Source organism: Dipodomys merriami, unplaced genomic scaffold, assembly GCF_024711535.1.
Source record: "Dipodomys merriami isolate MVZ:Mamm:240054 unplaced genomic scaffold, mDipMer1.0.p SCAF_8, whole genome shotgun sequence".
In the NCBI taxonomy this organism is placed as follows: Eukaryota; Metazoa; Chordata; class Mammalia; order Rodentia; family Heteromyidae; genus Dipodomys; species Dipodomys merriami.
The window spans coordinates 8399592-8412390 of record NW_027206401.1 but is presented as its reverse complement, the minus strand read 5'-3'; the positions used below and the strand labels follow the sequence as shown (position 1 = coordinate 8412390).

Sequence of the window (12799 nt, the reverse complement as noted above, 5' to 3'; positions counted from 1 at the left end):
CATTGCCCTGGGGAGGGAGGCCCAGGGCTGGACCTCAGGCTTTTGAGAATGTCACTGCAGGTCTTCTTCGGTATCCTAAACCCTCCATGACCTTACTCCTCCAATACGATCTTGGGAGGGGTTTTATTTATTTCAGTTGGAATTCTCTGAATCTTCACCCATGGTCCCATTGTGTCCCTACCAGTATCCAGCTCATCTTTTCAGTGGATAGCTAACAAGTCCTTTAGCTGTATTTTTTTTTACTTCTTTTGAGTTCCCCTCTTGCCTTTTCTGTTTCTGTTTTTGTTCATGTCAACCTGAGTTTGCACGGTATCTCTTCTCACGGATATCAACACTTTTCTGCTTCCTTCCTGGGCACCTCGTGTTTGCCTGGTAAAAGCCAGGATTTATGCAGGAAAGGCAAAGCAACTTGACCCACTTACTCTTTAATGCTTCAGTGGAGTTACACAGCATGTTCTGAATAACACTGAATATCAAACCTTCTGCCCACCTAAGCTGGGTAAGGCAGAGAAGATGATCAAAGTGAAGTATAAGATAGGGAGGGTTAGAAGGATGGGGCTGGACCAAAGAAATGAAGTCTGAACTTCTTTAGGCTTGAATGAACCAGATGGTGTTGTAAGAAATGGCCTGAATCATTATAGAAGTCATAACAAGAATGCAGTTCTTTTTACATGGGCTTAAAGAGTATGTATGAAACATTCACATAGTCTTCATGTGTTTTTTTCAAATAGCCCTCCAGACCGATTTTAAAACCACCTTCTGGACACCACATGCTTCATGTTGGTATGTCAAATCAGCCATGAGCCCTGATTTTCCCATGTAGAGAAAATGGAAGGGTAATCTTTTCTTTCTATGATTCATCAGGAAGAAGAATAATACCTATTCATTCCTTGGCTTTGCTCCAGAAGGAGACAGCATGTTTTATTTATTCTACAACATTCTGAGAGCACCTGGAAATAAGGGAGTGAGGACAGGTCAGGCCAAAGATAGGACACTAGCTCAGCCACAGTGATCAGATCAGACGCGCAGGAACAGAGATGGAGGACCCCGGGAGCAGCCTGCTGCAGGGGGAAACACAGCTTTGGGTTGGGGCTACCATTTTCAGCCTGTGTCTTCAGTCACATCTCAGGCTTTAGTACATTTAAATTGTCTGATTTGAAGAAAAAAAATAAATGTCTGATTTGTAAAATGAGACATGATTGGAGGAAATTGTTATTCAAGTCTGTTCTAAGCTCTTATTCTCATGGACAGTAACAGAAATTGGTTCTGGGAGGAAGTCAGGGATTCAAGGAGGATGCTTTGGGGCATGGCCATGGAATTCGGAGCTCTTGGTTCTTGAGATGGTTTTGCTTTCTGTAATCACAGGTAAGAATCTGGAATTCTAAGGACTTCAATGTCTCCATCTCTTAAAGAAAGGGGCAGAATCCTTTAGAACCCATGTTTCTTTAATGCTAACACACTGTGTGAATTCTGAGCTTTCTTTTTTCCCCCTTTTTCAAAATTACTCAGGAAGTCCTGCTACAGTGAGTATTTTATGACAGAAATAAAACTATGTTGATTTAAAAGCAGCAGTAATGAAACTTGTTTCCTCCACTTTCACTCCTGGTTTTTCATTCCTTTCAGAAAATAAGAACATGCTGCCTTTGATTTTATTTTATGTGTCTGTTTATGAATAGCCTTTTTTGCTAGACAATAACATCTCCCGAGGCAGGCCCCACGCCTCTGAGTCTTGTGTCTGTCTGCTGGAATGTAGGCCAGTCATTGCCTTGGTCAAAATTCACCAAGTTTGCTCTACATGAATTAAAACTCCAATCTCATTCCTTAGTAATTAATTTAAAAAACCCTCAGCTTTATGTAAGGTCTGTACATTATTATTTGTGGATGTTGCTGTAAAGTACAATATGATGTTTCCTTGGGCAAAGAGGACCAGGCATCTTTGAGGCTGGATTGTGAGCGATCCTGGACTCTGTGTGTGTAGTCGTGCATTTTGGTAGGAAGGTGAGTCAGGTGTGGGTTGGAGGTCCTTTGGTCCTTTTCTACAAGGTGATGCATGAAGCACCATTGGGCATCCTGTGAACCCACCATTGAAGGTGAATGGTCAATATTCTATCCATGGGAACACCATGAACATGCACGGAGTTAAGAGCGATGAAGGGGAAGAAATGGAGTCTTGCAAAGAGCAGGTAGGAGCTGTGCAGAGGAGCTGTCCTTGGGATGCCTTTCCAGCTCAGTGTCTGCAACATCAGAGAGAACGCTGCACAGTGCAGCCAAGCGGTAACTGCACAGCCCACACCCGCTTCGGATCAGGATCCATTAAAAATAATGGAAAGGAGTGACACCAGGAGTTTGGGTGTGTGAGGAGGTGTAGCAGGGGAGAGTTAACGGAGAGATGGGCAAGTTCCCGTCTCTTAATGATAATTAATGTCAGCATAAGCAGCTGGGAGCAGGCCCCGGTCTGTATTCATGAGGTGTGGGAGCGTATTGATTTTTTTATGGAGATGCTGTAGCTGAAAATTTTAGAGAGACATTCATGTTCTTCATTAATATGCAGGGTGGATAGTGGCTACTGCGAGTTGAGTTTTAAGGCAGAGACAATCTATATTGGCCATTAAAAGAATCACAGTCTAATAAGCATATCTATTTTGTTTCTCTTGGTTTTAAACATTTCTCCTAGCGGTTTCACCCTGGAAATCTACTGTTTAATATATTTGAGGGTTTAATAAAAGCAATTATTTATATTCTTCCTTACCATTATGTACTATTACCTATTATATTATATTGTTGCTTTGCTTTGCTTTTTATTTTTTTGGTGATCCTGGGGCTTGAACCCAGAGCCAAGAGCATGAGAGGCAGGAACCCTATGGATTAGCTACATTTCCAGCCTGCCATGTTTAAATGACACATCTTTTGGGGTCTTGTCTCCTAGTTTTAATCTTTAGGCTTTCCTTCCTTTCAAGTTTCAGTACTCTGCCTTAAAAGTTGGCGCAGTTCTGAGGTGCTGAGATACTCGAAGAGACCAAATAGGATAATGATTTCTACTTATCTACCACTTCCCATAATGAACGCTACACATCCAGAAAGTCTTTATTTTTTTGTATGTATGCCAGTACTGGTACTGGCTTTACTATTCAAGCCACTGCTTTGCTTCCAGCTTTTTGATAGTTAATTGTTGATAACAAGGTCTCACAGAGTTTCTGCCCAAGCTATCTTCAAACTGAAATCTGATCGCAGCCTCCTGAGTAGCTGGGATCACAGAAGTGAGCCACCTAACTTTGGAGATTTATGATCATCATCATTTATTCAACTTCATTAAATCTGTTCTTGGCTAACATGGTTATTATTTTAGTTATAAGCACTCAACAAGAGCAAAAAGTGAATGCACTGGACACTCTGATTTCTTTTGTTGTTGTTGGTGGTGGTGGTTGTGGGACTTGAACCCTGGGCCTGGGCACTGTCCCTCAATTCTTCAGCTCAAGGCGAGTGCTCTACCACTTGAGCCACAGCGCCACTCCTGGTTTTCTGAGTGGTTTATTGGAGATTAGAGTCTCACAGACTTTTCCTGCCCAGGCTGGCTTTGAACCGCAATGCTCAGATCTCAGCCTCCTGAGTAGCTAGGATTACAGGCATGAGACACTGATGCCTGGCATGACACTCTGATTTTTGAACCTCCCAAAAATTGTAGAAAGAAACAAAGGAATCATACAGATAGCACATGGTCCTCATTTAGTATTTAACTTACTCTGAGGCGGAGAAGCAATCCTTATAATCCTCAATGTGAAGAAGGCAGTTTTGTGTATGTCAGTGTGTGTGGGGGGGTGACAGGTAGAGGGGTTTTGGGGTGCAGAGATGGTAAGCCATGAGACTACCTCCTCAGAGCTATTACTGTGCTGCTCTGAACCTCTACAATATCAGACATCCATATTTAAATGAAAGTAAAAAAAATACACCTCAAAGCTGGATAGAGTGCTTTTGGCAGTCAATCGCTTTTAAAATTATCCATAACTTGATTTCTCCATTAGCACACTTAATAAAGAGTTGGCTTTGTCTAGTGGTGACATGGGCAGTTCTTTTATCAAGCATATAAAGGCTCTAGTATTTTAACTGTAGGGACAGTTATTTTTAAGAGCTCCTGATGGTTCATTCTTACCGATGGTTCTTTGCCAGAAAATTGAGGCACAGGGCACGGGGCAGTAGCATTCCATTCAGTGTAGTAGCTCCTACAGAACGTGGCATTGTGTAGCAACAGACTCTCTGGAGTTTGGCCTCGAATAATCCGACTTATTTAAAAGAAAGAAAAAAACAGAACAACAACAACAAAAACCCCAAAGCCACAAAAATGTTAAACTAGTTTTTACAGTCTTGTTAGACAACCACCCTACTCTGCATTGATATTCTACAGTGAGTTCAGGAATAACACTTCCATTTCTTGAAACTTGGGCTGTCAGTCATTTCCCTCAACATCTTTAAAAATAGGCATTTAAAAAGCTTTGGATAACTTTGAAGATCCCGGAAAAGAAGTACCCCTCTGTGGTATCCTGTGTTAAATTGAAAGTGTCTATATTAGAGAATTCATAATGAAGGAAATTGTTTGAACACATCCTTTTGTAGACTGTTGAATTTAATTAGGTTTCATCTTGTCCTGATTGCTGATTTGGGCTAATTGGCTAACTTTGTACTATTTGGTTCTTTTTTATTTTTTTTCCAGATTGATTTAACTTCCACGCTTCTTGGTTTGTTTCTGAGCACTTAGAAGTTTTCAAGGGAAGGAGGCAGCACAAGTGCCCCCGAAGAATGGTATTTTTTCCCCCATGACCACTAGTAGACTTAGTGTTTGACAGGGTCAATATAGGTCACTGTGGAGTGTGTCTTTGAGGCTGTCTTGATGAATTTAAGAGTGGAAAGAGAAGCCAGCCTGCATGAATGGAGAACTGGATCCAGAGTCCTGTAATCCTTCTGTATTATGTTTGCTACAAATGCTAGGAGTGACCTCTGACAAAATCGCTTGGTACACACTCCCAGTGGCCTAAAAACAGAGGCTCAGGCATCGAGCCATGGGATCTGGGAGTTGCTCAATTCCCAGGTGTTTATGAATCTGATGCACTGATTTCTTTTGACAAATGACACATTCACAGACTGGAGAGGCTTAGAAGTCCATGGACTAATAATGTCCTGGGTGGTCTGTGGAGTGAATAATGGTCCCCTCTGCCTGGCATGGGAGGAAGGGACACTACTGCCTTGAAAACAGCCTGATGTCAGCCAGAAATGACATGCTGGCCCTTGCCCCAGTAATGTTGTATGTATGCCATCCACCTTGCTCGTATCCTTTTGAGTTAAAACTGTCTGTGAATCTACAATGTACAGAGGGGGTCAAGATCCAGGAAAGGGGAAATATGAGCGAAAATCAGAGGACTTCATACCTCTTATATCCTCTGTTTCTATGCAACAGGCAACATTTCCTGTATTATCAAAACAGTCCTTAGATAATTCTACAAATAGACTGTTTTAAAATGCTTTAAAACACATTTTAATGTTTCAGCTACACCATCTCCTAATAGGTAAATCAGTGAGCTTTAACACATTCCAATAATCCTACTTTTACTTGCCATTTTGTATGCAATTTGCAAATTGCCTTTGCTGTAAACAATAGCTGTAGAATGCTTCAAGCTGAGAAAATTAAATGAAGCCTTTGTCTCGAAATAAGTCTTTCAAGTAGGTTAAAATAACCAAGTAGCTTAAAATTTTTATTTTGGGTAATATTGTTTGAATATTAAAAAAAAGTCTCTAACAAAACACTATCCACCGCAATCCTCTTATGTGTCTACCATGTACCAGGGGTGAATGCGAAGGATCAGGTAGATGCAGATACTTTCTGTGATGAGGACTTTGAGGCACATGTGGGTTTGATAGAGCCTCACAGATGTTCCAGGAGGAGGGGAGAGGGACCAAAAGGGGGACCAGGGCAGAAAGGCAGGACTGACCAGCTCTGGGGTGGAATATTGGGACCAATGTGTACTCTGATCACTCCAAGCCCAAAAAGGGAGAGTGAGCTACTCATACCCTAAAGAGCTAATTGCTGAAAGAAAAATGGAAAGAAAGCCTTTAGCCAGGTATCAGCTGTAGCATTGTGAAAGTTGACTGACGTAAGTATAATAATGCTTGGCGGAGCGAGGGCAGTCTTTGAAGGTAAAATACACCCCCAGGAGAAATTCTTCTTTACATTATGTGTGTATCTGATAAGCTGAGGGCTGGTGTGTGTGTGTGTGTGTGTGTGTGTGTGTGTGTGTGTGTGTGTGTGTGTGCACACGCGCATATGCGCGCACAGGTGCATGCACAGGTGCATGTGTGTATGAGCATGCACGCATGAAGCCTTTAATGAGGCACACATAGTGGCCATGGAGAAGTAAGACCCCCTTCTAAAAGTGGAGGTGACTCCTTCAGGGACAGACTTTGGGTAGGGAAGTTGACTTGATGTAGTGAAAATCCCCAAGCACTTCTGTAGGGCTCTGCGTCCCACCTGGAGCCCCCGAGGCTTAGCCTTCTCAGGCCAGGAAGCCCTTGGGGCTGTCTACCTGCTCTTCTGCATCTGCGTACAACAGGGCCCTTCTGGATCCATAGCCCTCCATGCTCATCAGAGACGAGGGGGAAAACTGAGACCGGAAGGAGCTTTGCTAGCACAGGAAGATCAGAATGAACTGTGGCCAAACCAAGCCAGTGCTTGCAAGGTTGCTGGCAATATTCTTGCAGGGAACAGGATGTTTAACTGACAGAAATGTGAGGCCACATTCTCCCAGGGATTGTTAAGAACAGAGGCTGGCTGTCTAGAGACGTGTGCCTGGGTCTGAATCTGTCATTCATGTACCTGGGTGTTGAGTGCCTTGCTTTATTTACCCTGGGAACTTCCAGGATCTCCTCCTGAAATTGAACTATACCACTTCTGCTAGACAGGACCATGGTCAGGTCAAGAGGATCATTTATTCCATGTGCTTTGAAAGCAGTAGCAGAATAACTGGAAGAGATAAGCAATGAGACAATTCATTGCTATTAGTTAATATTAAAGATTGGAAAGCATTCTATTAGTGGGAGAGCATATCATCCATCTTCAAATACTTTGGGTACCAGTCCAACTTCTGATCAAAGGATGACAGCATCAGGCAGGGGTAGATAGCTAGAACAGAATCCTACAGGATTTCTGAGCACAGAGGAATGAATCCGAGAGAGTGCATGGGGAAACTGAGACTCAAAATACTCGAGTTTTTCTTGGTTTCTCTGATGAGTGGCAGAGCTGATCTGGAGCCGTTCTGGCTGGCCATCTCACACCCTGTGCTGCCTTGTTGATGATTTTGCTTAAGCCCAGGTGAAATTTGGGCGGGTGCCAAAAACTGATCTGACTGATCTCACATAAACAAGGGTGCAGAAACAGGTAGTGAATGAGACATAGTTCCGCTGTCATCCTGCATTCATTCAAATTCCAGAATCTTATAAACATGTCAAGACTCGCTAACAGAGTCGGCCAGGAAAAATAAATATGATACTTCTCCATCAACACAGTTCATTTTCTATGAGGAGAATAAGCTTGCGCGAGAAGGTGTGCACTTTCCACATATAATGTGTCCTTCAGTCGCGACATGTTGGGTCTCTCCGTCAAAAGGACTTCCTAAGATTATTTTAAGATAAAAGTGTTCACACATCGAATACAGCTTGTACTTACCCTGCTCCATGGAGAGTCAGACTGATAAAGAAGACAATGAAGGTCTGGTGTGTATACCAGAATAACTCATAATAGGACCGTCGGATGAACTCGGTAGATGAGGTCATAATCAAGATCAAAGCCAGAGACATCACCAGACCAGTAATTCCTGCCATTGTTGTTAGCAACACAGTGGCTGGAATCTAAGAGAAATGAACACCAGGACATTAATATCTTAGTACATTTCCAAAAATTTTGGAGTGTTTTACCAGAAACCTGTGAGCCTCCACAAGGTGTCATCTTATCTTACTGTTGACATTTGTCTTACCAAATTCTCTAACCTACCATGCCAATATTTGAATTCTTTTTCTGTCTTCATAAATTAATTCTCAAGTCCAAGTTCTCATATTTGGATTGCAATTAGAACAAAATGTAAAAAGAACATTTTAAGTTAAAATGGTTCAGAGTAACCTGGAGTTTTCAACTTGTAGCTTTTCAAATAAAAATGTGGATCACCATGATTAATTGCATTTTAGCGTTAATAAACACTTTTTTTTGAGAGGTCTCTTAGGGGCATTGTTAATAAAGCAACTGCACACTCGGTTCCCCTGGTAGTTCTTCTTGTTCTTGTGTTTTAAGGGAAAGGACATGACTTAACATTTCTTTCATACAACATCGGGGAGCGGTGGTGGTGGGGGGTTGGAATAAGTTTTAGTAAATCCTAGGTGATCAATAAATATACAGAGATACTCTTACTAGGTAGCTATTTCCTGAAGGCCAACCTTCAGACCCACGAGCACAAGAGACAGCTAAACACCCCTTTAGAATATGATCCTACACATTTCATTTTCATTGTGACTTTCCATATTCTTGCCTGATCATTAGTATTCACACATTGTGCTTCTATCACTGAGCCGGCCGTGAGCTCAATAAACTCGCACACTACATCTTTTGTCCGTAAAACCTCATTAATTTGGGCTGCTTTGAGATCTGGAGGTAATTTGGGCAAGGATGTCTTCATTGTTTATTTTTTCTTCATAGAGTAGAGAGTGGAAATAAAATTGCAAGGGCTATGTCTAAATATTTAAAAGATTTTTTTTGCAAGTACACTCAGGCATTTTAGAAAACCATTTACAGCATATGATGTGCTAATTTCAAATCATTCTCTCTTTTTTTTGGCTATTAAAGCAAATCTCTACTTTGCTTTTCCTGCAATGCATTTATAGACTGGTTTGAGTTGTAATGAATCCTTTAATAATCCCAGCACATCTCTTTCATTTTGCTCTACAATATATACTTTGTGTTATTGATACCCATCTTTCTCCAAGTATCCCAAATTAGAGGGTTCTCTCAGCATAATTAGTACCCACATAACATATTGCTTCTAAAATTTTGCAATAACTGTCTTGGGAGTAGCCTAATTATCTTGGTAAATTGGTTTAAAAGTTATTTGTATTAAATACTATTTATTATATAGTCTTTTAAAAAAATGTTGAGGTAGGTAAATTTTCTAGAGACTTAGTGGGGGGGAGAGTATTAACCCCAGCAGGTGCCTAGCTAAGTGCTGTGGTTCAACTAAAATCATATCAAACACATTCCCACACGCTCAGGGCATCTGTAGCTTTGACTTATGGCTGTGAAATCTGTGCTCACAATTTCTGTCCATTAAGGACAGGTAGCTCAATTTGATCAATGACCTGATTCTGAAGACCATGTTGAGATCATTAGGAGATCTGAAAGATCAAACTTTGGATTTTCTTCCCCTCAATAAAATTGTATGAACAAAATGGCCATTTATAGGCATGATAATGGGGAAATTTCTATTGCTGGGGTGTCAGGCCTTAATACTTTCCTTGGACAATATAGATGGTCCAATCACTATGTGATAAACACATTCCAACCCAGTACTGTTTGGGACAAAGCTTTGCTTATCCACAAAGAAAGAAGTAGGAGGGTTGAGAAGGAATATCTGGGCAGAATGCTGAGGTTTCAGATTTGGTTTTATTTTTATTTCCCAAAGGCACTGCCACTCTGTATACCTAGCTAATTGGCATTAATGATGTCACTGGCCAGGCAGGGCTCATTATAAAATTAGCTTCTTTGGCTAGTATCTGATTTGGCAAACCAGCTATTCACATGTGTGCCAAATGTGAGGTGTAGGAGAAGAGCTCCAGAAAACAATTTGCAAATTGAAAATGAAGACATCAAATCTGTAATTCCTGGATCTGGATAGCACTTCACCTGCTTTCTGAGTCTAATATCAGTGAGAGAGAGAGAGAAAAAAAAAGAATCATGAGCTGCTTTTAAAATGTAAAATATTAGAGGTTTTAGAGGTTATTGCATTTCTTAAGTACCACATGATATATTTTTGCTATAAATTAATTAAGAGGCATATATTTTTTTTCCCTTTGCTCCTAACCTCTCAGCAACATTAACGGTAGAAAAGATAACTTTAGAAAAAAGGTGAAATGGATCCTGGTAGAAACTTCCTCTCTCTGGATCCTACATTAAAATCCTGATAAAGGAATGGGAAAAAGGAACCGGTTAGCATGCCAGGACTCACCGCGTGGAAGGTCCGCACAGGGCTGAGGTAGGTCTCATTTGGGGTGTTGCCAAGTTTGGCAAGTGCAGCTACAAGTCCTTGGGCATCCTCTGACTGGCTCCACTGGTAGCGTTCCAGGTTGAATAAATGTGCCACAGTGTGGATGGCTGGCAATGAGGAAGATGAAGAGGCACCATTGGACATGCACTGTATAAATTCCATCCCCTGGTATTTTCTGGGGGGAAAATACTATACTGCTAGGCACAAGTTTCTCTGTTCTGGTTTATGTAATCCCCAAGGAAATGGGATTTGTCCAGTATCTTTCCAAGTGTCTTGAGCAGGGTAGATCAAATGTATCTGCGGAGGGGGTGTGATTCACCACGATCCTTTAAATTATCCTAAGAAACAAAGGAATCGCCCAGCCGCCCTAACTTAATTTTAAATATATAATTGTTCCAAATGAAATAAATCTGGTGGTATCAGAACATAATCGTAGCTTAGATATAATTCGTATGGAAAGAAGTGATATCAGTAGACACACAAAGCTTTCTGAAGAACTCAGGAAGCAGCATTCTAGATCATGTTCACGAGAGGCACCAACATGCATTTGAAATATGGATGAGGCTGCGAAGGAGATGCTGATTTCGTTTTCTCTCATGCATTGTGCTTTCAGCTCCTTCCTGTCTACATTTTAGCACTGTATATATTATTCCCCCTCACATCCACACATTGACATATATTTGCATGTGCTCTTCCTGCTCTATCCAAGTAAGCCAGCACTTAGGGCATCAAATATACCCTCTCTCGAGTCTTCAGGATGAAACTGCATGACCTAATTCTGAGAACTGCTGGTGTCTAAACTCCAGGGGAAAAGGACACGCTTAGGGACAGAGCATCCTCTGGCCTGAGCCTTCCGTGTCTGGAGCTACTTTTTCCTGTCCTGTGACATCTGCTGGCAAACAGTCAGAACCCCACTGGGCAGCCAACTGGGAATCTGATTCAAATGCGGACTGAGGAGCCATTCCGGGGTGTTGGCAGTTTCCCACTGACAACCACATTTTCATGTTTTTGTGCATTCCCAGTGAGAGGTAGCACAGTCTGCATAAGTTGTGGTGGGTCTGAGGAGCCTCACTGTCCCCTGTGGGGTGAGGTGCAGAGGAAGGAGAGGAAAACACGATCAACAGAAACTTGGGAGCCTATTAGCTGTCATTTTGGAACCTGTGGTCAGAGTGGTTATGTTTATTGACAAATGCTATCTTGTACTAAACAGGATTTCTCTCTCTGTCATTTCATTTCCTTCTATCAGACACATCCACTTTTCTGCCTTGAAAAGTTCTGTTTCTGCTGCATGACTCAGTTCAGAAGTGATTCATCACACATTCTTCATTTCTATAGATACACATGGTATTTTGATGATTCATTTCTCACAATTATTGCTATGAGTATTTCTGTGTGTTTGTATTCCCCAAGGATATGAACTGACTCCTTAAGACTCTTTCATCTCAGAAGTCTCAACACCTAGCACACCTGCTTAGCACCAGTAAGCGTTTAATAATTATTTGCTATCTGACAGTGAGGTTATAGAAAGGCAGGTAGGATAAAGAATGGCCCAGAGAGTCAATTGATTTTATATTGGCTGGAGTTATATGCTAATATATATATATGCATATATATATATATATATTTCTGGTATACTTTTCTTCATTCCTGAAGTTAAAAATCAAGTCAGATAGACTTTTAATTAGGACCCACCAAATAAAACAAAACCCAGGATTTGGTTTCTGTATCTGTGATTGTTCATGCTCTTCTTAATGAGCCCAGGAAGCTTCACACCCAAGAGATACTATATTTTCCCTTTAGGTGCTGCCACAGTTTTGATTGTGAGATTCTACCCCTAAAAGTTCACGTACTGGAAACTGGGTCATCAATGTGGTAAGGCTGAGAAATGAGAGGTGGAGCCCCTTGGGAGGTCCACAGGCCCCTCCCTCTGCCAGACTTCCTGTCTCTCTGTGGCTTCACCCCCCCACCTTGTCCCCCTCCCCCATCCCATCTGGGGTGATGAGGTTAAAGTCTCGTGCCCTTGACAGGTCTGATGTCAGGCCTTTTGGAATTTTCACCTCTAAAGTTGTTAGGTAACAGATTTCTTTATAAAATAGCCAGCCTCAGGTATTTCTTTATACTAACAGAAAACTGACAGGTACTCTGTCAATATAGGTAGCCTTGTCTAGAGAGGGGCTGACTTGTGTAGTCTGAACTATCAAAGTCTACCTAGCAGCCATATTTTCCAATACAGCCCACGTAAAATGGAAACCATTTGGTAAATTAACACAGGTACTCTCTACAACTCCTGTTTGCTATGCTTAAATAATTATCCCCAAGTCTTAAAAACAGGTAATTTTTTTCATAAGCTAACGTGCATTGAATGCTTACTATTCATCCGGTATTGTCATAAAGGTTGTAGGTTAGCTTAGCAAATTGTTTTCCTCAGATGTTATCTTAGCTCTGTTTCACCAAATCAGTATTTCAAATGTTAATGGTAAAAGTAAGGTGATTCAGGGGCCCATTTTTTG

General features: G+C 41.4%; 1 protein-coding gene across 5 annotated transcripts in view; it reads right to left on the bottom strand.

The window, feature by feature from the left end:
• Nox3 (NADPH oxidase 3) overlaps window positions 1-12799 on the bottom strand; it is a 564487-nt gene that overhangs the window by 33811 nt on the left and 517877 nt on the right. For all 5 annotated transcript variants that reach the window (XM_070010780.1, XM_070010781.1, XM_070010779.1 and 2 more), the window contains 3 exons: window positions 10251-10396; window positions 7709-7890; window positions 4148-4277 (listed from right to left, as the gene is read on the bottom strand). In XM_070010780.1, the coding sequence (XP_069866881.1) occupies window positions 4148-4277; window positions 7709-7890; window positions 10251-10396 (458 nt within the window). The remainder of the gene's footprint in view (window positions 1-4147; window positions 4278-7708; window positions 7891-10250; window positions 10397-12799) is intronic.